General features: G+C 50.9%; 2 protein-coding genes across 3 annotated transcripts in view; one reads left to right on the forward strand and one right to left on the reverse strand.

Moving 5' to 3' along the window:
* The first annotated feature begins 100 nt into the window (after window positions 1-100).
* On the forward strand, window positions 101-4,819 carry TRMT2A (tRNA methyltransferase 2 homolog A). 2 transcript variants are annotated; one of them, XM_044243691.1, is made up of 12 exons: window positions 101-410; window positions 661-1,223; window positions 1,484-1,592; window positions 1,781-1,962; window positions 2,165-2,279; window positions 2,372-2,487; window positions 2,566-2,677; window positions 3,240-3,396; window positions 3,527-3,640; window positions 3,950-4,066; window positions 4,188-4,284; window positions 4,376-4,819. In XM_044243691.1, the coding sequence occupies exons 1-12, from the start codon at window positions 387-389 to the stop codon at window positions 4,605-4,607; spliced, it is 1,938 nt and encodes a 645-aa protein (XP_044099626.1). In that variant the 5' UTR covers window positions 101-386; the 3' UTR covers window positions 4,608-4,819. The 2 variants fall into 2 exon arrangements, with proteins under 2 accessions (XP_044099626.1, XP_044099625.1); XM_044243690.1 differs by having other exon boundaries at window positions 102-410; window positions 3,240-3,362; window positions 3,565-3,640.
* Window positions 4,820-5,313: 494 nt separating this feature from the next.
* The window catches only part of DGCR8 (DGCR8 microprocessor complex subunit), a 35,868-nt gene continuing 18,996 nt past the window's right edge, over window positions 5,314-22,185 (reverse strand). The window contains exons 10-14 of the mRNA XM_044243695.1: window positions 11,257-11,357; window positions 10,821-10,927; window positions 9,515-9,642; window positions 7,981-8,094; window positions 5,314-7,260 (exon numbers count right to left, since the gene is read on the reverse strand). Coding sequence (XP_044099630.1) covers window positions 7,177-7,260; window positions 7,981-8,094; window positions 9,515-9,642; window positions 10,821-10,927; window positions 11,257-11,357 — 534 coding nt within the window. The 3' untranslated portion in view covers window positions 5,314-7,176. The remainder of the gene's footprint in view (window positions 7,261-7,980; window positions 8,095-9,514; window positions 9,643-10,820; window positions 10,928-11,256; window positions 11,358-22,185) is intronic.

Genomic DNA, 22,185 nt, shown 5'->3' on the forward strand with positions numbered 1-22,185 from the left:
CGCACTTCCGCCCCGCGGCGGCGCGCACCCCTGGAGCTCACTGAGGAGCAGAGGAATCAAGGCTGGCGCGTGGCGATGACGTCACCGGAAGCCAGGATGATAGAGACGCGCGGCCACGGCTGCACGCGTTGGCTGACGGGAGAGTGGCCAGCAAGGAGAGCGGCCGGCGCGGGCCCCTGGCGGGCGGGCGGCGTACCCCATACCTGAGACCCGAACGTGAGCACCGAGGGTTCGAGTCCCACCCCCGCCCGGGGCGGAGCCGGCGAGGGGTCTCGCGGCGTTGCAGCCGCCGCTCTGAGCGCCAGCTTCCTTTGCTGGGCCCAGGACCGAGCAGCGGAGGCGGCCCTCGCGGGGGACCCCAGTCTGGGCAGCGGACCGACCGGACGATGAGTGACAAGCTCGACAACGAAGTAAAGTGAAGGGAGATGCTGATGGGAGATGGAGGAGAACGGGGTGTGGGGGGAGAAGGAGATGGAGGCGGGGTAGGAAACCGCTGGGAGAAAACGGGACAGGGGGATACGTTGGGAGAGGGGAAAACGGGACGCGGTAAAGCTGGGTGTAGATACAGTAGTGGAGGTCGGGGTGTGGGGCAAGGGGCCCTGGGGGCCTTCAGGTTCTAGGGTCGAGCCTTCAGCCCAGTCCTTGCCTGTCTCCACACAGGGCCCTGTGCCTATGGAGGGCTGCGGCCAAGACAGCAGCAGTGCCCAGGGTAGCTCTGCAGCAGTAGCCCCCCAGGAGGAAGACAAGGAGGAGGAAGGGGGTGCTGAGGCGGCTGCAGAGTCCGTGCCTCAGCCAGGGCTCTACAGCTACATCAGGGACGACCTGTTTACCTCTGAGATTTTCAAGCTGGAGCTGCAGAATGTGCCCCGCCATGCCAGCTTCAGTGATGTCCGACGCTTTCTGGGCCGCTTTGGCCTGCAGCCTCATAAGACCAAACTTTTTGGGCAACCTCCCTGCGCCTTTGTGACATTCCGCAGTGCTGCTGAGCGGGACAAGGCCTTGCGTGTGCTGCACGGTGCCCTCTGGAAGGGCCGCCCACTGAGTGTGCGCCTGGCCAGGCCCAAGGCTGATCCTATGGCCAGGAAGAGGCGGCGTGAGGATGAGGGTGAGCCAGCAGCCACATGTATCGCAGATGTAGTGACACCTCTTTGGACTGTGCCCTATGCTGAACAGCTGGAGCGGAAGCAGCTGGAGTGTGAGCAGGTGCTACAGAAGCTCGCCAAGTGAGTGTGGGTGCAGAGCAGCCCCTTGGCCCCAGAGCTCTGCTCAGCCCTGTGCTTGTTCAGCCCATCCTGTGCATTGTACAGACATCCTCAGGGCCTGCATGGTCTCTTGGGTAGTTAGCTAGTAAAACCCATGTATAATCAGTGTGGATAGTTGGGTCATGAGGGAGGGGCCAGGTACATGGGCATTTAGAAAATGGCTGGGGATGGCTGCAGGGGAAGCAGACTGAGTCCAAACTTGGCCCCACCTCATCCTGCAGGGAAATTGGGAGCACCAACCGCGCCCTGCTGCCCTGGCTACTCTCACAGAGGCACAAGCACAACAAGGCCTGCTGCCCACTGGAGGGGGTTAGGCCATCACCCCAGCAGGTCAGGTCGGGCTGGTGTGGCCAGAAACTCATCTCATGTTCTTAAAGGATCTCTGCTCACCTATTTCTGCCATCCCTCTTCTGCTTTGCATTTGCTGTTGGTATTCATGGTGTGACTGTTACTTGTTGTCAGCCCCATCCCTTGGATGGCCAGGGTAAGGGCAGACATGTCTCTTTGCCTCCCTGCAGACTGAGTATCGTAATAAGTGCGAGTTTCTGGTCGGCGTTGGGGTGGATGGGGAAGACAACACAGTCGGCTGTCGGCTTGGCAAGTACAAGGGCGGGACATGTGCTGTGGCTGCCCCCTTTGACACCGTGCACATCCCTGGGGCCACCAAGCAGGTGGTGAAGGCCTTCCAGGAGTTCATCCGGTGAGGGCTGATGGCTGGGCTGGGGGCCTCAAGAAGTTCCGAGGTGGTAACTCTCTGGGAGCAGAGAGTCTGCCTTGGCGGGGGGCGGGGGGGATTCTGGGATTGTGATTTGGCAGGTGTGGCAGGAAAAGAGAACAGGGATGCTCACCCAGTCCTGGTTGGCAGATGTTGGGGGACTCAGGGCCATTCATGGCTCCCACAGGTCCACTCCATACTCAGCGTACAACCCAGAGACGTATTCAGGCCACTGGAAGCAGTTGACTGTGCGCACCAGCCGCCGTGGCCAAGCCATGGCCATTGTCTACTTCCACCCCCAGGTCTCAGGCGGGGTGGCCCTCCTGGGGGAGGATGTCTGGGCCATAGTGAGCTGTGACGCAGCCTTACAAGGCCTTTTCTGCTGCTTACCCAGAAACTGGGCCCGGAGGAACTGGCCGGGCTGAAGGCCTCCTTGGCGCAGCACTTCATGGCGGGGCCAGGCAAGGCCACTGGGGTGACCTGCCTCTACTTTGTAGAGGAGGGACAGCGGTGAGGAGCTTGGGTAGGGGTGGGGCGGGTCCCTGCAAGGGCTGGTGACACTGACAGACGTAACCCTACCACCCACAGAAAGACTCCCAGCCAGGAGGGCCTGCCGCTGGAGCATGTGGCTGGAGACCGGTGCATCCATGAGGACCTGCTTGGGTTGACTTTCAGGATCTCTCCTCACGCCTTCTTCCAGGTAGCCCTGAGTTTCTGGGGATAATGGGATACATGGGGGCTTGACATGATGTCAGCATGTGATGGGGACAGTGGGCTAGGGCAGTGATAAGGGATTAGCCTGGGGAGAACATCCAGGCAGGAGAGCCACAAGCATTGTAAAAGGTAGGGAGATCATTTCCTAGTAGATTCTCTGATCACCTTTTAGGAGGGTCATATGTAGAGGTAGGAACAGGAGTTGGGGTGACACCAGGGCTCTGGTGTGAGCTCTGGCACTCAGAAAAGAGGTGAAGGGTGGGTTATCACCATCAAGTTACTCTTTAAAGCCAGGAGATTGGGTGGAATTGCTAGGCATGATGGGATTGAGGATTATTCTGAGGACTGGCCCTTTGGCACTCAGATGGCTAGATGGTGAGGGACCGGGGATATCTGGAGACCTGCGAAGAGGGTGAGTGACCCAAGGATAGGGCCATGGAGGCCCCCAGGCAGGAAGAATGCCCAGGGAATGCAAGTGCTTGGGGGTGAGGAGGGTTGTGCAGGAGAGAGGCCAGTGTGGGCAGCGAGACTGCCGGCCCATTCTCCAGGTGAACACTCTGGCAGCCGAGGTGCTCTACACAGTCATCCGAGACTGGGCCCAGCTGGACACAGAGAGCACAGTGCTGGACATATGCTGCGGCACAGGCACCATCGGCCTGGCTTTGGCCCCAGTGAGCTCTCCTTCCCCACTGAGAACACCCTCTTCCTACCCCACCCATGTTGTCACCTGCCTCATGACCACCCCCAGCGACCCGCCCCCCCTGCCCCAGCCTTGTCCAGATCCTCTTTCACTCCAACACCTCCTGCCATTTCTCTCCCTAAGGCAGTGGGGATGGGGCGGGGTACCATAAGTCTGTCCTTTCCTGGCTTCAGAGAGTGAAGAGAGTCGTGGGGATTGAGCTGTGCCAGGAGGCCGTGGAAGATGCCCGGGTGAATGCCCGAGACAATGGTGAGAGCCGGCGCTCCGCGCAGTGGGTGAGCAGCAGATGCTCCTGCTGCATACCTCAACACAGCACCAGGGACCCAGCCAGCGGTTGTTAGGGCCTGCAGTGGGGTGAGGGGCAGAGTGCAGTAGGCCACCTACTGTGTGGACTGAACAGTGTGTCCAGGATGCCAGAACTGGAGGAGGATGAACTGGCTCCTTAGCCAGCAGGTCTTCCTGGGACACCTCTGACCAGGGACTTAAAGACACCATGCAGACTCTACAGGGAGAGAGTGTTCTGGGTCCTCTGTGACAGGGCTGTGTTTTCATGTCCAGAGTTGAGCAATGTGGAGTTCCACTGTGGGAGAGCCGAGGACCTGGTGCCCACTTTGGTGAGCAGACTGGCCTCCCAGCAACTCGTTGCCATCCTGGACCCACCACGTGCTGGCCTGCGTAAGTGGCCTCCATCTGGGAGGGGTCATGGGGAAGTGGGGGGGGGGGGCAGGGGTGTCTGGTTGGCACACCACACGGCACAGCTTCAGGCCTGATGCCCATCCCATTTGAACCTCCTCAGATTCCAAAGTGATCCTGGCCATCCGAAGAGCTGAGAACCTCAAACGGCTCCTCTATGTCTCCTGCAACCCCCGGGCAGCCATGGGCAACTTTGTGGAGTGAGTGCGAAGTGGGGGGCCTGGGGTGGTCCCAGGACAGGGTGGACCAGGGATCCATGTGGCTGATCTTGACATTCCTTTCTTACCACAGCCTCTGCAGAGCTCCATCTAACCGGGTGAAGGGCACCCCCTTCCGGCCTGTCAAGGCTGTGGCTGTGGACCTGTTCCCGCAGACCCCACATTGTGAGATGCTCCTCCTATTTGAGAGAGTGGAGCACCCCAATGGCACAGGGGCCCTGGCGCCCCAGGACCCTCCACCCCAGCCACCACCAGGGCCCCCAGTGGACACCATACAAGAAACCAGGGCTGCTGCCTCTTGCTAGGTCCCTGGAGAACTAGAACCTTGTCCTTTCAGAATAGGTGGTTCCCCAAGTCCTTGCCTCAGGATGCTCAGGCAGCATCTAGAAGGCACAAGACTTGGCTGTCCATCTGTCTCCGTGGATCCTAGGCTCCCATAGCCTGTCCCCTACCACTCCTCCCCTTCTTTCCGGGTTAGCTGGGATATAATGCTAGAATAAAGAGTTTCTCAACTACTGATGTTACTGTGATGAAAATTCCTTAGCACACAGCGTTCCCTTTTGCCCACCCACTGTAGGTGCCGGGGGCAAGGTCAACAGGGCACCCTGAGCAGCCAGTCTGAGCCTCCATTCCTGCTAGCACTCTGCCAGCCCCTCTGCATGGTGGCAAGTCAGAGCAGTGTGCTGACAGCATCAGGTTTTATGTTTATTGCCAGGGAAGCAAACATCTCATGGCCCAGAGCCAGCTGTACACATAAGGTAGAACACACAGCAAGGGGCAGCCTGTCTACACAGGTAGGCCCTGTGGTCTGCCCATTTTCCCTGTGCCTTGTGAGGTGAGGTTCTGTCCCCAGCCTAGCCCTGAAGGGAAACCATAGGAGCTGGGGCTGGGATTGGACACTGCCCAGCTTCTATAGGAACAGTGTGACCAGGCACAGACTAAAGGCTGTTTCTGGCGAGTTGAGGGTCCACAGCCTCACATGCTAAGAAGAAAGAAACACCAGTCATTCCCTTTGGGACAGTTTTGCTTTATGCGTTCAGACAATCAAGGCTCACCCTTACAGCCATAGTTTAGCTGCCACCTGGAAGGTACACGACGGCCAGTGGCCAAGTGGAGGTGGCATCAGCACAGGCTCCCCCTGCCCTCCCCACAGCATGGCTGTGTGCACACAACACTCACACCCACACAGAGTGGGGGGAATACAAGAGGAAGGACATGGGGAGGCTGCAGCAAGGCTCACTGCCTCTAGTTAACACGTGTGCACAAAGCTTTGGTTCACAATGGTGCATCTGGCTGTTCTGAGGGCAAACAGTCATATAGTCAAAATGATGATTCACAGCTGCAGACAGGAGGCAAGACAGAAGCAAGTGTCTAATTACAGCAACTTGATCTGAAGGTTTTGTTTTATAAAGGTCAACAGAAAAGCCAACCTTGGTCACATAGATGGTAAAGAAGGGATACACTGTGGGTGGCACGCAAGACCGACATTCTGTATTCCTAAAAACAAATGCCATCAACGCCAACCACGGGGAACAGGATGGAGAACAGGCACACCTGTGGAGAATGTAGCCCAGCAGTGGGCCCCTACAGCCAACAGTGCACCCCTGAACAGGCCCGAGGAACAGGGAGTGGATGGCCACCCCTACCTTGCACATGGGGACAACCCAGAGCCTCAAACACACCACATCCCCTGGGGCTCAGGGTAGGGACACACCTACCCGTTGCACCTGTCTGCAGGAGCCACCTGGAGAGCACTGACTGCTGATCAAAGGAACAGGTGGCCGTGAGGCCTGGCTGCACAGGGCAGGTGCCCTTAAAATCCAGTGCAGCCACTGTCACAGGCAAGACCGCCACCCTCCACATACTTGTGCCAGCTCCAGGCAGGAGCGCCACTTTGTGAGCACAGATGGTCTACATGAACGGTCCTGGTTTCCTCTTCTAAAATCGTGCTAAAATGCTTAACTTGTTTATATCTGCTACGTGATTCCAAATCTATCTTCTACTCTCGCTGTAAAAGTTTCTTCCCAAATGCTAAAATACCATAAAAGCTTTAAAAATTGATGGGTGGACAGATGGACTTGACTGTGCAAAAATCTTTAGTAAAAAGTTGCAAGAGGCCAGTGAAGAGGGCCTCGGTGTCTAAGAAGGCGTGTTTTTAGGACATTAAGACTTAGTCAGAGGAAATGAACCACACGCCAGCCCAGGGTAACAAGCCAGGCGGAGACCAGCAGACTGCATACTCCCACTGGCAACAGGTTTCAGGAGTGGGAAAGAATCATCTTGAGGGCTCGCCTGCAATCTCTGAAAAATAGCTGATTCTAAAATTGTGTTTATTTTAAGCCAAAAAAGTCTGAAATACTCCTTCCTATTATAACCTTTTCAGCGTAAAAGGGAAAACACAAGAGGCAGGAAAGGGGCGGGGGTGCCAGCGCGCACCTTCTGACCAGACCCCTGCAGTGGCCTGCGAGAACCCGAGGAACAGAGTGCCACACGACTTGGCCACCACTTTCTCAGTCTGTCATTTCTTGTCTGTGCACGTACTGACACTCATGAAAACCTTCATCAAACCAGTCTGCAGCAAGTCCCCAGAGGCAGAGGTCATTCACAGCTGTTGCCAAGCTCTTGGCTCTCACCCGGGTGGGTAAGCGGAGTCCATCCTTGAACACATCCACTCAGACCTGTGGGCGGCCCCCAAGGAAGAGCTGTGTGGCCCAGCTGTCCTGTGCACCAGAGCCCCACCCCTCTGGCCCCGGCCTCAGATGCCTGGCCGCAGGGGAGGAACTCAAATCAGAGGCCCAAGGCTGCAGAGTGAGTGGCGGGTGGTCTCGCTGGCAGCAGAGCTGGCAGTCCCCGCGCCTGACCCTGCTGCCTCCCTCACACGTCTACAGTGCACAGGGGCTCGCCGCCAGGCTGGGCAGATGCCACAATAGACATCTTGGGCTTCTTCCGAGTCTCCTCCTGGAAGAAGAACGAAGGTCAGGGATACCAATGATGTGGGAACATGTGGCTGAGCCCAGGCTCAAACAAGAGGTGCCCAAGGTAGGGAGCAATGTGGGGGGTGAGGACGGGGACGGTGAGCTCAGCACATTAGTGCCAGGTAGCCTCTAGTAGGAGGGCACCACTGCTCTGCCATACCAGGTGGAGGGAGGGGAGGCCTGAGAAGTGGGCCAGATGGGAGGCTGGCTGGGTCTCCCTGGATGCCGTCTCACAGCACTACGTGCTGGTTCTTCACTGGGACTCAGAATACACCCAGAAGTGAAGGGCCAAGGAAGTTACAGCCACCAGGGACACTGGACCCCTGAGTAAGGGAGGCCTGGCAGGTGCACTGTCCCTGCCTTCAAACAGCTGGTACCTAGTAGAAACACCCAGAAGCCAAGCCCTACACAGCTGCAGGCCAGGGCTGAGAACTCTATGATGTAATGAAAAAATGATGTGATTTGATGCAAGTGCCATGAATGCTGAAACACAAAGAAAAGGAAAGGTACTCTGGAAGTGCTGCGGACTCACTGGGAAGAGGGAGCACTACACTGGCATCAGGAGCCAGGGACGGGTTCCTGCAGGCTGATGTCATCCCCACAGCTGCCCACGTGACCCTGACTCGGCCCTCCCCTCCTGAGTGCAAGGGGATGAGGGAGTCGAGGGGCCATGTCTGGGGTGCTGGCCAGGCCTCCTGCTCACCCTCTCCTCAGCCAGCCTCTTCATTTCCTCCTGCAGCTTGCTCAGGATGTGCAGGTTTGGCTTGTTCTTCTTGGCGTACTGCTGCAGCTCAATCACGCTCTTGTCTGAGGTCTCCTGGGGGAGCACCACGCCTTGCTCTCAGGAGGGCCCTAGGCAGGCCTCAGCAACACATTGTGGCCAGCGGCCAGAGCTGCATGACCCCACCCTGGCGGCCCCACCCTCAACTGGCAGACTGACAAAGCCGCAGAGAACGAGACCAGTCCACAGCTGCCCCAGCTCACTTTCTGGCCTTGCCACCCCCACTTCCACCTCACCCTCAGCAGGAAGAAGCTATGGCCTCTTCCCTTCATAAGGCAAAAAGCACCCTGGCACGCAGCTGCCTCCAACTCCCGCTCTCGGCGTCAAGAACTCGCCCTGCCCTGACCCTCACAATGTAATGGCCAGAGCACGGCCTCAGCCAACAGCAACAGCATGCTGCCAGATGGGACACACCCTGGCACTGGGAGCCCACCAGCCCCAGACACAGGGCTCTCTGCATGCCCTATGACTTTAAGCACGGGACCAAGTTGTCCTGAGGCCCTTCCTGGGTGAAGTGGCCATCTCTGAGAACGCCTGCTGGGCCTAGGAGTGTCAGACTCCACCTGTCCTCTGGAAGATGTCAGCTGGGGCTGTGCCCAGACCGGACCCTCGCCCTCCAAGCTTGGAAGGGTTTCCATTCATGGGCCAAAGCAGGCTTTCTCCCTCTCAATCTTAGTCCAACCAAGATGCTGCACAAAAGGAAGGGACATAAAGGCACAAGTCAGCTTCATCTGCACTACATCTGAATTTTCTCAGCAATTCCTATCTTGAGGTTCCTCAAAGCACTCTAGGTGCCCAGTGTCACCTCCTTCACTCCATCTTGTCAAGTCCAAAATGAGGGCCTCTTCAGGGATACCACAATGACCACCCCTCCCCTTACTAGGGTGCCAATAACCCGAACTATTTCTGGAAACATTAGGGGAAAACTTAAAAACCACAAACACCTCCCCATATTTCCTTCCACCTCACAAAGCACACAAACCTAAGGGTATTGCTTTAAATCTCAGCAACCCAGCAAAACAGCCTAAACTAACCAGATGACACATTCACGCTGTTGAGTTAAAGGTAAACCGATATTTATAGCCAGGAAAAGCTGTTCTGCATCTCTTACTCTCTGTCAAGCTCCTAGAGGTCCTCAAATTAATCCAAGGGCTTCCAGCCCTGTACAGCGGAGCAGACAAGACAACAGGGCTTAGCTGAGAAGCTTCCTCTCCACTTGGGCTGGCAGCACCCACCACCTGCACCTCCTGCTGGGCAGCCCTTCCCATGTAGCCAGTGCCAGACCCAGGCTTCTCAGGGAGGGAGACACAGCAGAAATGACCTCCCATCCCCCAAGGTCACAGACATGCCCAGTAGAGGGCCCAAGAGGCAGCACTGAACAAGAGCAGAGCTGCCCAACTCTGCCCCTGGGACAGCGGGACCCAAAACACGTGCTCCACGGTGGGGGCCCAGTTACCTGTTTGACCATCTTGCTGCTTTCGCGGCCATACATGCGAAGTAAAGACCCCCAGTTCTTGACATGTGGGTGCAGCAGCTGAAGGATTTTCTGAGAGGCCAACTGTTTCCCAACTCTCTTGTTCTTACCTGCGAGGAAGACAAAATGTGGAGAGGGAATCCCTAACACCCAGCCGTCAACATGGCCACCTCTCCTCTAAAAGGAGCACACCTGCTATGCCCCCAGCCCACCTGAGGGTATGTTCTAGAAGATGGGGTACAGATGTGTTCTAGCCCTGCACTGGGCACCAGGTCTCACAAAGATGAGGCCAGGAGCCATCCCACTCCACTTTGCAGAAGAGCCCCCTTGGGGGCTTCATGAACTCAGCACAGGCATAACTGACGGGGCCTCCCTCCCACCACCCCCACACTTCCAGAGCAACAGACAAGCAACAATGGGTGTTGGCAGGCAGAGGGGAGGGGAGACTCCGCCAGAAAGCCCAGAGAAGTTTCCAGAGGGTACATGCACTTTGGAGGGGTTTCTATGCAGAGGGAAGGCAGGGCCAAGGAGCAGAGTGATCTGGAGAACAGTGAGTGCCAGAAGCCATCTATGGCCAGACAAAGCAAGGCTGGCCACGCTTCCCAGATGGCAAGGGCGGAGGGGGCACGGTGTCAGTGGTGCCAGCATTCCTCCTCTGCCCCTCCTGCCTGCTCCGGAAGGTAGTTCCATGAAGACAGGTGTCTGCTGGATCATGGGGACAGCTGGGTCTATAAGTGATTCTGCAGTTTTCCCAGGGACAACTGGTATGTTATCTTCCAATCTAACCAGCACTGGTTTTGTGTATATGATAGTCATACACAGTTTCCTTTTAAAATAATGTTTTAAAAAAGTGGTTACTCCAAAAACCAAATTCGGTAAGGAGTGCAGGTGGTGCACACAGACACCAGAACACTGGGACACAGAGTACGGCAAGCCAGGGGCTCTGTGGCCATTCAGGAAACCCCTCTTCCTGCCACAGGGACCACACGGTCTATCCCAAACGACCAATCCAATCCCAGGAACCAGGAGGACAGGGAGGGTGTGGGCAGGACTCCCACAGCCCTGCCTTAGGGTGGCTGGCTTTCAGAGGCTGAGAGGAGAGGCCAGTGGACACAGCACAGGTGATCAGCACCCAAGGCAGGAGCTCAGGAAAGATGCCAGAGCAGTGGCCAGAGACCCAGCCACAGAGGCTCAGGGCTGCCAGAGAGGCCACATGGCAGGGTGCGTCCTCCCCAGCAGTCACAGGAAATTGTGACAGGGCAGCGCAAAGCAGGGGGGCAAGGCTTACACCAGCCGCGCACTGTGTGCTTGCCACACGCCATGACATATTCGCTCTTCTGGTTTTTACCAGGAACCACTTCAAATTTGATGGATGTGTCACCCATTCCATGGTTTCTTTAAGAAAAAACAGAGACAACAGGTGACATCAGCTGCGAAGGGAGGAAAGAACTTCAGAAAAGCACCTGAAAGGCTCTCTGATGAAGACCATGCCAACCCTTTCCCCAAACCACTTCTCAGCGGAAGAGGACGGTCTTCATGCCAGATCTGATCTCATGGACTCTGACTGACCGCCAGGCACAAGGGGCCTCTGTGCACGCACTGAACACCTGTTAGCCCAGTCTTTCACAGCACCTCTTAAGCCAGGATAAATGGCTAATGAAGACACTGGGCACTAGAAGAGAAGCCCCCATGACCCCTCTCAGGAGGGGAAGCACCCACCCTACCTTTTAAGGCACTCGTGGAGGATCTGATAGGGAGACAACAGTCCGGCCTTGCTGGTCAGCTCGTAGACCCGTGAGTCCTCAATACTGATGTGGTTAAAATACTACAAAACAAGGAAGCCACTCCTAAGTGCTGGACCAAGCCTGCCAGACGCGCAGGGCTGCTCCCCATGCTGTCTGCTTTCCCCAGACGTTCCCTGTCCTCTTTACTGCCTCGAGGAGCAGGTCATAGCCCCACCTCACTGTCCAGTTGCCCCCTGGGACAGGATGAGCAGTGCTGTACTAGGATGGGGAGAACATGCTGCAACAGAGCCTGGTGCTGCCTGGGAGCCTTTTCTGAATCTAAGCGTGATCAGACGCTTAGAAATCTAAAGACAGACAACCTTAGGAGAAAAACGTGGAGATCTTCATGAGATTATAGAAGAGACACACTAAGTCAGACAAAAGCAGTGTATTCTAAAAAAGGGCAAGCCTCCTGAAAGCTACAAAAGGCCTGGCTGGCTCCCATTTCAAACAAAGTCACCCATCCTGGCTCTGAAACCAATCACTAGTGAGACACCACCTAACCCATATGTTAGGAGAAAAAAGGGAAGTTCTGCACAACAGAGGCAGGCGGCAGCCAGGAAGTGGCTGTGACCCCAACAAGGCTTGGGCCTCTGCTGAGCCACCCCAGTGAAGGAAGGCCATGGCCTACCCTCTCAGTATAGCCCACCTCCCTGTTGGGGACTGCTGGACTTCGGGGCTGCCGTAACAAGGTACCACAAAGTGGGTGGCTTATTTTCTCACAATTCTGGAGGCCAAAAGTCCAAAACAAGTCAGTAGGCCACATTCCCTCTGAAAACTCAAGGAGATCCTTCCTTGGCTTTCCTGTGTACTGAGAGCCCCACACTTTCCTTGGCTTGTGGCAGCACCGCTCCCATCTCCACATGGCCCTTTCTCCACCTCCCTCCCTTTTCTTATAAGAACATTAACACTGCTCCTCTGGGCAGGGAGACAGGGGTTCCTCTCCCTCCACCAGCAGACTCAGTGTGACAGAGTCGAAAAAAGCAAGGCACTATTTCTGAAGAGAACTCCCCCTGCTCCCATTTGGCTATTTCTTCCAACAGGTCCCCACAAGATACCTCCACTTTCAAGTGTCCATATCAGCAGGGATCAGTTTCCAGGGAAAGTTATTCACCAAGATATCAAGCCCAGGCCCCGTCCTCAGTGGTTGGCCAGGTAGCCAAACCATCAGTGGTGGCTGGCGCTCTCACTCAGCCTATGAGGACTAGTCTCTAACCAGCAGCCAGCACCTGGGCTATGGACCAGGCTGATCAGGTAGAAAACAACTGTGTGCTCAGGATCCTCCCTGAGAGAGCCAAGGCACACACACACAGCTGGGGAACACCCACTCAGAAGCCCAAAGACACCCAAGAGCTGCTGGCAAAGGCCCACGCCACAATTACCCGTACCAGGTGCCATAGCCACATGTGGGTGATGGTTAACCTGCGAGGGACATATAGGAAATGCAGCACAAAGGGCAAAAATGACCCACTGACAATGGTATGGAAGAAGCCTTGCACAGAAACCTATGCCCAACAGACACTGAAGGACCATGAGGGAGCACCACGGACAGCCCAGCACCCATAAATTCAACAATTCAGAGAAAATGGACTAATTCCTTAAAAAATGCAAACTACCCAAACTGCCCTTTTCAAGAAGCTGAATTCGTAGTTCTAACTTTCCTGCAGAGAAAACTCCACATGCAGATGGTTTCATTGGTGACAACTGCCAAACATGTAAGGGGCGGGGGACACAACAATTCTAGACAACCTTCAAAAAAAACCTTAAGAGGAGGAACAATTGCCAATTCATTTTATGATGTTAGTAGTACCCTGTTATTAATACCTGACAAAGAGAATCTGATATCCCTCAATGAACACACGTGTAAAAATCCTAAACAGAGCATTAGCAATTCACAACCAGTAACAAATATAAACAAATATATGCCATGCCCAGGAATGCAGTTTTTAAATAAATCAACCAAAATTCACTCTATCAACCTATTAAAGAGGAAAAGGCCTATCATATCAATAGCTGCAGAAAGGGCCATCTGACAAACTGCCAACACCCTTTCATGATAAGAACACTCAACAAACCCAGAATAGAAGAACCTGTCCTGAACCAGATAGAGGGCACCAACAAAAAACTGACACCTAACATCACAATCTGTGGTCAGAGGCTGGATCACTCTCGCCTAAGATCGGAAACAAGACTAGGATGGCCACTCTCCCCACTGCTACTCACCATGTAATGGAGCTTCTAGCCAGAGCAGCAAACCAAGAAAAAGAAACAAAAGGCACCCAGATTGGAAAGGAAGAAATTCAACCAACTTTTAATCAGTCAGCCTACTCTGTACAGAGAATTCCAAAGAAATCTACAGAAAAAGTACTAGAATAATACAGTTAATGAAGATGCAAGATACAAAGTCAACATACAGACAGTAAATTCCATCTCTCTACAGTAGCAATCCAGAGTCAGGACTGAAACCAAAGTGCTATTCACAACAGTTCCCAAACACATATGAAACACTTCTGTCTAAATCCAAGAAAATGAAAGCAAGATCTGAACACTGGAGATGACCCAGCAACAATAAAATGACATGGAAGAAAACCTCAATACATGGGGAGACACACAGGGCTTGTGAGCCGAAAGACTCCATACTGTTAGGAAATACATTCTCCCCAAATTTATCTACAGATGTAACACAATTCCAATCAGAATCTCAACAGAATTTTCCATACTGACATACTGCTTCTATATGTAAGGGCAAAGGAGCATGGTATGGAAGTACTTTTGAAAAAGAACAAAGTTGGAGGGTTCACAATCTGATTTCAAGAATTCACGTCACTGGGGCGCCTGGATGGCGCAGTCCGTTACGCATCTGATTCTCAGCTCAGGTGGGGATCTCAAGGTCATGAGACTGAGCCCTGCAATGGGCTCCCCACTCAGTGAGAAATCTGCATGGGATATTATACCCTCTGCCCTGCCACACTCGCTCTCTCTCAAATAAATCTATCTTTAAAAAAAAATAATAATAATTCATCTCATTAAGAAGGTGTGGCATTGAAGGGACAGACACACAGACCAGAGATAGAACCAAATGCAGAGACAGACCCACACACACATACATGCTGCTCCCACAGATAGGCAAAGGCATCCAGTTGAAAACACATCTACCGTACTGCCCAGCAAGGCCATCTTGGGTGTTTACTTAACTACGCTCACAGGGAACCCTGACAGCCTCGTAGCAACACTAAACACCCAAAACTGGAAATGTGTTCAATGCCCCTCAATCAAGGAAGAACACACCCAGCACTGCCCTACAGTAGGCAGTCAGCAGCAAAAACAACCCAACCATAGACACAGGCACCAACAGAGACGAATCCTAGAATCCTACGTGCATCACTGAGCTGGAGCCTGGTTCTCAGTGGGACTCCACTGATAAGACATTTGGAAATTGGCTAACCTAGGAAGCCAGCTCAATGCCTAGCAGGGTGAAAAGAGAGAACTCTGACTACAAAAGGACAGTTCAAGAGAATTGGGAGGGGGAGAAGATTTGAAAATGTTCTGTCTTGATTGTGCTGTGGGTAACGTGATAAAATGAAAGGCATGGCTCAAAACTCACAAATGTCTACCCAAAAGTGCATTTAACTCTCTATAAATCAAGAAGTAAATTGGGGGGGGGGGACCAAAAAGGCAAAAACAACAGGTCACTAATACCTAAATTCTAGAACCATGAACCAACCAGAACCCACAGCTATCTAAAAAGCAGTAATATACTGAGAAAAAAAGATCACCCCAAGTCTTACGAGTGGCTACGGTGCCATTTCTGGTCCTATGTTTTCGCCTTTTTTTTAAGATTTTATTTATTTATTTGACAGAGAGAGACGCAGCAAGAGAGGGAACACAAGCAGAGCAAGAGGGAGAAGCAGGCTCTCCAGGTAGAAGGGAGCCCAATGCAGAGCTCGATCACAGGATCCTGAGATCATGACCAGAGCCAAAGGCAGAAGCTTAAAGACCGAGCCACCCAGGCACTCTGTTTCAGCTTTTTTTTTTTCTTTTTTTTTTGGGGGGGGGTATTTATTTTATTTTAATTTTTTATAAACATATATTTTTATCCCCAGGGGTACAGATCTGTGAATCGCCAGGTTTACACACTTCACAGCACTTTTTTTTTTTAAGATTTTATTTATTTCTTTGAAAGAGAGAGAGAACATGAGAGGGGAGAAGCAGACTCTCTGCCAAGCAGGAGCCTGATGTGCGACTGGATCCTGGGACTCCAGGATCATGACCTGAGCCGAAGGCAATTGCTTAACCAACTGAGCCACCCAGGCACCCCTGTTTTTGCCTTTTTAATCAACACCAAGCACGTTCTGCCACACGGCAGCTCTCACACTCTGGATGTTCTATACCTCCATGCCACCACTGTGTGTTAACTTCGTGCCACTGCACCTCAAGTACAGGAGGACACAGTGAGAACTCCCAAAGAACCAAGGCCCTCCAGACCACCTTGGCATACTACCGTCCCCTCGCCCCCTGGAGTCCACATATGAAGGGAATGCTGCCCCTACAGCCCCAGCTCTGGCACCAAACCTCCACAGAGGCATCATGGGAAAGAGGGGCCACCACCTACCGAGATACTCACAAGGATATGACAGAAACACTGTCACAGTTTTTTAGGACCAAGATAGCAAAATCAGTCAGGATTGAGCTGCTCTAATACATCCAACCTGACAGAAAAGCTACTTTCTTCTCTGACAAATTCTAAAACAAGGGAAAAATACAAATGTGTATGTGTGCACACATATACAACTAAATTCTAAGTGTGAAAAAACTTCTCCAGAGAATGAGGACAATTTTGGTCACTGGACACATATTTGGATCCTTGTATCCAGTTCCCGGCATGGAGCTCCTAAAACCCTTAGAATTTCTTCAGCGATAGGTGGATCTTTTGTTCTTCAAATGAGCCCCTCTGGCCCTCACCTGAGTTTATGCTAATGAGGAGACTAAGGGGGCTAGGTGGGGACCCTAGATAGTTTCATGATGGGAACTTCATGATCGGACTGGTCACCAGAAAGATGAAACACAATTAAGGACCTGTTCGTCTAGCTGTCCATTTGTATCCTTTATAATAAACCAGTAAACAAAGTTTTTCCCTGAGTTCTGAAAACAGTCTAAAAAAGCTCAAATTCAGGGCACCTGAGTGGCTCAGTGGGTTAACCCTCTGCCTTTGGCTCAGGTCATCTCAGGGTCCTGGAATCCAGCCCCGCATTGGGCTCGGAGCCTGCTTCTCCCTCTCTCTCTGCCTGCCTCTCTTCCTGCTTCTGATCTCTGTCTGTCAAATAAATAAATAAAATCTTAATAAATAAATAAATAAGCTCTAATTCAAGCAAATTAATGTACCTGAGGGAAGTCATGAGAACCCCTGAATCTGTAGTTGGCTGGACAATGTGGGTGGCCTAGGCACCCCACTGGTGGCTGGCGTGTGAACTGTACAGTCTTTTGGTACTGAGCCAACTCCACAAAGACAGTGTAAGAACTGACCAGAGTTATACACCCCTCGCTGATGTCAGAGAATTGGGAGAACTGACAAGATAAAGCCCCTTGTGTGAATAAGGGAACTTTTACCTGGGATTTCCAAGCTGCCCATGTGGCCTCCTCCACCTAGGGAAACCTTTCTCAGGCTATTTTCTGATGTCACTTCTGGGAAGATCCCTCACCTTCCAGAAAAGCCCCAGAGTACAGGACCAGAACCTGAACCTTACTACAATCCACAAAGCCCCAGGCACAAATTCCAGAAACCCACAGCATCTGTCCCACAGATGCCTCGGGCAAATGCAAGGAAAAGGGTGCAGCCACAATGACCTTGCAGACTGAGGGCAGGAAGAAAGGTGGAAGATCAAAGAACAGAGCACAAAGACTGCCAGCTGGTCACTGTCAAAGCTATGCACCTCCAAAAGAGAAGAGGTAAGTAACCCCAGGCCTCTGATCGCCAGGTGTGAGGCAGTGACAGGGTTGATGGCTCAGCTTAGGGAGAGCCTGCAGCCCTCCAGGTGCACATCCCACTGCATGGCCACTATGAGGAGGCCACAATGCAGGTGGTAGGCTGCAAAGGGCAGCTGGGCCAGAGCAGGGAACTGGACACTATGCAACACACATATCCTGCCAAGGCTCTAGGAGCCACGGAACACACCCTGGGTCCCTGTGCTGGCCAGGCTGAAACCCGGCAGTCCCTGCTTAGGGCACTACAATGGTGCCAAACACGAAAGTGAACCATAGCCAGAGACACCAGAAACTTTCAGATTAAAAACTGGACTTAACTGCTTATTCATTCAACCACCAACCAAGCAAGATGGTGGTATCGTAAAGGCCACAACACGAAAGATAGATTGTCTTGGATGTTATCTTGAAACCAGCCATTTCTAACCCTTGCTCTACTAACCCTGGAGAATTTTCCATTATCGCAACAAGTCAAAAATTTCTGAAGTCAACTGTCATTTACTGAGTTACTTTAAAGTTTACCACAATAATAGCCACAGACAAGTAGATGTGGGTCCTATAAGACCTCCCATTCCCCCACCGCCATCCACCCTGCTCCCCACTGGGGTTCAACAGTGGAGCCTGCTCAGAGAAGCTGCTGTGACAAAGTAAAGTTCCATCCTCCAAAAAGGCTGCTGGAGCCATACATGCCCTGCCTACCTAGGCCAGGCCGACTCCCGGCACCGAAAGGGCAATTACCCTTCCTGTTTCTGCTACCCTGTATCAGAGTGCCCTGCAAGCTATATAGTCCAGGCATCATCAACTTCAACAACCAGTCCTAAGGGCCTTAGCGGGCTGTGGGCAGGCTAAGTACCAGGCTCTCCAACATGCCCTGAAAGCCTCCCTGAACACCGCTGTCCCACAGCTGGGTTCTTCAGACCTAGACTTGAAGATGTGAGGCTTGTCTGGAGGACCTAGTCCTTTTGAAATTGTCTCTGGGGATTAGGCTCTGCGACCTCTCTGTGGCCCATCTATGACAATAAAGCAAAGAATACAGACGTCTGACTGCCACAGACACTGCCGTATTTTATAATAGTATGAGTCTAAAACAAAGACAACAATCTAAGGAACATTTATTCAAGAAAAATGACTGGATCTTGGCAAGACAATGAGTTTTGTAGCATTTTAACTTGGCCCATTCCTGTCTCCTCTTCCCAGCTCTATAGTAGCCTTAGGAACCAGCAACCCCAGAGCCACTGAAGAAGGCAGGATGGTTCCCCAATACTCCAACCCCAGAGAACCATCACTATCTGGCCCAGGTGGCAGGGCTACAGAAAAGCCCCATTTTAAAACCTGCCTTTGTGTGATCCAACTAAGAGCTCACTCTGTGAAAATACCCCAACTTCCCAGGAAATCTGTCAAAAATAATCAGTGACAACTGTTTCCTACTGCAACTGTATGAGGCTGGAATACCAGCTGGCAAGCAAGAGGCAGGTCAGAAAACATAAAAGGGAATGCAGAGAATGAGACAGATGCCCATTAAGGGACTTTGAAAAGCTCTAACTTGCCTGGGGATCTAGGTGGACACGCACATGCCCAGGAGACCCAAGAAAGCCCAAATTTCTCACCCAATTGATCTGGAAGCTCCGTGCAAGTGGGAAGTAAAGGCTAATACACAGTTATCAACTACTAGATCATTAAAGGTGACCCCAACATGCATAAAAAGTCCCCTGGCAAAGGAGACTTACTGGTTTACGTCAAGAAATATCTGATCTGGATTTCACAGATTAGACTGGAAAAGTCACTGTTATGGGCTGAAATGTATCTTCCCACAAATTCATATATTCATAAATTCATATACTGAAATCCTAACTCCGAGTATGCCATTATGTGACCTTTTCTGCAGCCTTATAGAGATAATCAAGTTAAAATCAGATCATTGGGGTGGGCCCTAAATTCAATATAAAGAGATTTGGAAACACACACACACACACACACACACATAGCCTCTTAGTTATCTCCAACAACTATCTCCAAATGAAGGAAAGAGGCCTGAAAGAGATCCTTCCCTCCCAGCCCCCAGAAGGAACCAACCCTGCTGACACTTGCAGATGTCAATTGTGAGGCAAAAAATTTGTCTAAATCACCCAGGTTGTGATATGTTGTTACGCCAATGTTAGCAAACTAACAAAATCACTAATAAGTCAACAGCAGCAAAAACAACAAATCTTGAGAAGGGGTGGTAATCTGCTATCTAGAGTTGTCACATTATTTTAAATGTCCCAGATTTCAACAAAAGAAATCATGACATAGGAAATGAAACACAAATGTATATGCCCTACGAGATGCAGGAAAGCAGTCAATATAAACCATCCCTGAGGAAACCAGACTTTAAAATAGCTATAATAAATATGCTCAAAAAAAAAAAAGCATGTATAAAGAATTAGTGATTAGAAGAAACCACAAGAACAATATCTCACCAAACAGAGTATCAATAAAGACATAGAAACTATAAAAAATTCATCAGAGGGTTCAAAAGCAGATTCGGTCAGAAGACAGATCAGTAAACTTAAGATAGGCAAACTGAAGGCACGTCTGGGTGGCTCAAACAGTTAAGCTTCTGACCCTCAAACTCAGGGTCATGAGTTCAAGCCCCACACTGGTTGGGCTCCATGCTAGGTAGGCATGGAGCCTACTTGAAGGAAAAGGGAAAAAAAAAAAAACAAAGGCAAATCAAAAATATCCAGTCTGAGGAACATTAAAAAAAAAAAAAAGAAAAAGACCAGTGACTATGATGTCTGTGTGTCTAAGACTGGTGAGATACTGTGGGAGTGTACCAGCTTACCTATAATGGGAGTCCCAGAAAGAGAGGAGAAATAAAAGAGCAAAAAAATATATGTGAGGAAACAAAGTCTATAACTTCCCAAAGATGAAAACCATTACATATTCAAGAAGTTCAACAAATTCCAAAAATGGAAGCTAAAGAAATCTATACCTAGATATCCCTGTCAAAGGCCAAAGAGAAAACCTTGGAAACAGTAAGAGAGAAACAATTCATCAATAATGTGACTCTAAGTAAGATGAACAGCTGACTTCTCATTGGTTGTAGAGGCCAGAAGGCAGTAGGATGACATAGTCCCACCATGAAGAAAAGAATGTCAACCAAGAATTCGGTAACAAAACTATGCTTTTAAAAAGGAAATCGTGGGCGCCTGGGTGGCTCAGTGGGTTAAGCCTCTGCCTTCGGCTCAGGTCATGATCTCAGGGTTCTGGGATAGAGCCCTGCGTCGGGCTCTCTGCACAGCAGGTAGCCTGCTTCCCCTCCCTCTCTGCCTATCCCTCTGCCTACTTGGGATCTCTGTCTGTCGAATATATAAAAATCTTAAAAAAAAATTAAAATTAAAAAAAAAAAGGGAATCGTTACAACATTCTCAGGTCAATAAAAAGTGAGAGAATCCACTGCTAGTAGAACTGTCCTCCAAGAAATACTAAAAGCCTTCCCTCTGAAATAAAAGGAACACCACAGACTGTTAACAAACTGAGGGCACGACAGAAAGTAAAGGTAACTACAGTAAATAAAAGACAGTGTAAACACATATTTTGACGCTTTGTTCTACCTTAATTAAAAGACAACTACATAGGGGCGCCTGGGTGGCTCAGTGGGTTAAGCCTCTGCCTTCAGCTCAGGTCATGATCCCAGGGTCCTGGGATGGAGCCCCGCATCGAGCTCTCTGCTCAGCAGGGAGCCTGCTTCCCCCACCCCTCTCTCTCTGCCTGCCTCTCTGCCTACTTGTGATCTCTCTCTCTCTCAAATAAATAAATAAAATCTTAAAAAAAAAAAAAGACAACTACATAAAGCAATAATTATAAATCCATGTTTAGGACACATAATATATCATTTGTGACAGTGAAAGCACAAATATGGGTGTCAACAGAGCTATAGAGGAGCAAAGTTTTTGTATATGATTGAAGGTGGCAATAGTCCAAACCAGATTGTTTTCAGTTTAAATGTGACTGAAATGTGGTTAGGTCAACCACTGAGAAAATAACTGAAGTATTTAAGGCAAAGAAAGCAGTAATGGAGGAACTGAGGAACAAAAAGACATAGAAGAGAAAGCAAACAATGTAATGGCATACATCAATTCTACCTTATCTGTAATTACATTTCAATGGACTAAGTACTAACCCCACTGAAAAAACAAAAACAGAACAAAAAAAAAGTCAATAAATTGAAATTAAAAGGGGTGCCTGGCTGGCTCACTCAGTGGGCCATAGGGCTCTTGATCTCAGGATTTTTAGTTCAAGCCGCACGCTAGGTGCAGAGATTACATTTAAAAAAAAAAAAAATCTTTTGGGGCGCCTGGGTGGCTCCGTCAGTTAAGCGTCCAACTCTTCATTTTGGGGAAGGTCATGGTCTCATGGGTGGTGGGATGGATGGAGCAGGGTAGCTCCACACTCAGTGAGAAGTCTGCATAGGAATTTTCTCTCCCTCTGATACTTCTCCCACTCTCATTCACACTCTCTCTCAAATAAATTAATTCTTTAAAAATAAAATAAAATGAGGGGTGCCTGGGTGGTTCAGTGGGTTAAAGCCTCTGCCTTCGGCTCAGGTCATGATCCCAGGGTCCTGGGATCAAGCCCCGTGCTGGGCTCTCTGCTCAGTGGGGTACCTGTTTCCCTTCCTCTCTCTCTGCCTGCCTCTCTGTCTACTTGTGATCTCTGTCAAATAAATAAAATCTTTAAAAAAAAAAAAAAAAAGAAAAGAAAATTAAATAAAATGAATTTTCAAAAAAATATTGCTCTGGTAGGTCCTCTGATCAAAAGGCAGAGACTGATAGAAGGATAAACACAAAACCCAATTATATGCTGTCTATAAGACATGTTTAGATTCAAAGTTACAAAGAGGCTTAA

This window comes from Neovison vison, chromosome 3, assembly GCF_020171115.1.
Source record: "Neovison vison isolate M4711 chromosome 3, ASM_NN_V1, whole genome shotgun sequence".
NCBI classification, from domain to species: Eukaryota; Metazoa; Chordata; class Mammalia; order Carnivora; family Mustelidae; genus Neogale; species Neogale vison.

Bases quoted from the DNA above. Each gene is read 5' to 3' on its own strand.
- TRMT2A (XM_044243691.1), top strand. From the start codon at position 387: ATGAGTGACAAGCTCGACAACGAA. The intron at 411-660 runs GTAAAGTGAAGG...GTCTCCACACAG, and splicing joins GTGACAAGCTCGACAACGAA to GGCCCTGTGCCTATGGAGGG. The intron at 2,488-2,565 runs GTGAGGAGCTTG...TACCACCCACAG, and splicing joins TTTGTAGAGGAGGGACAGCG to AAAGACTCCCAGCCAGGAGG.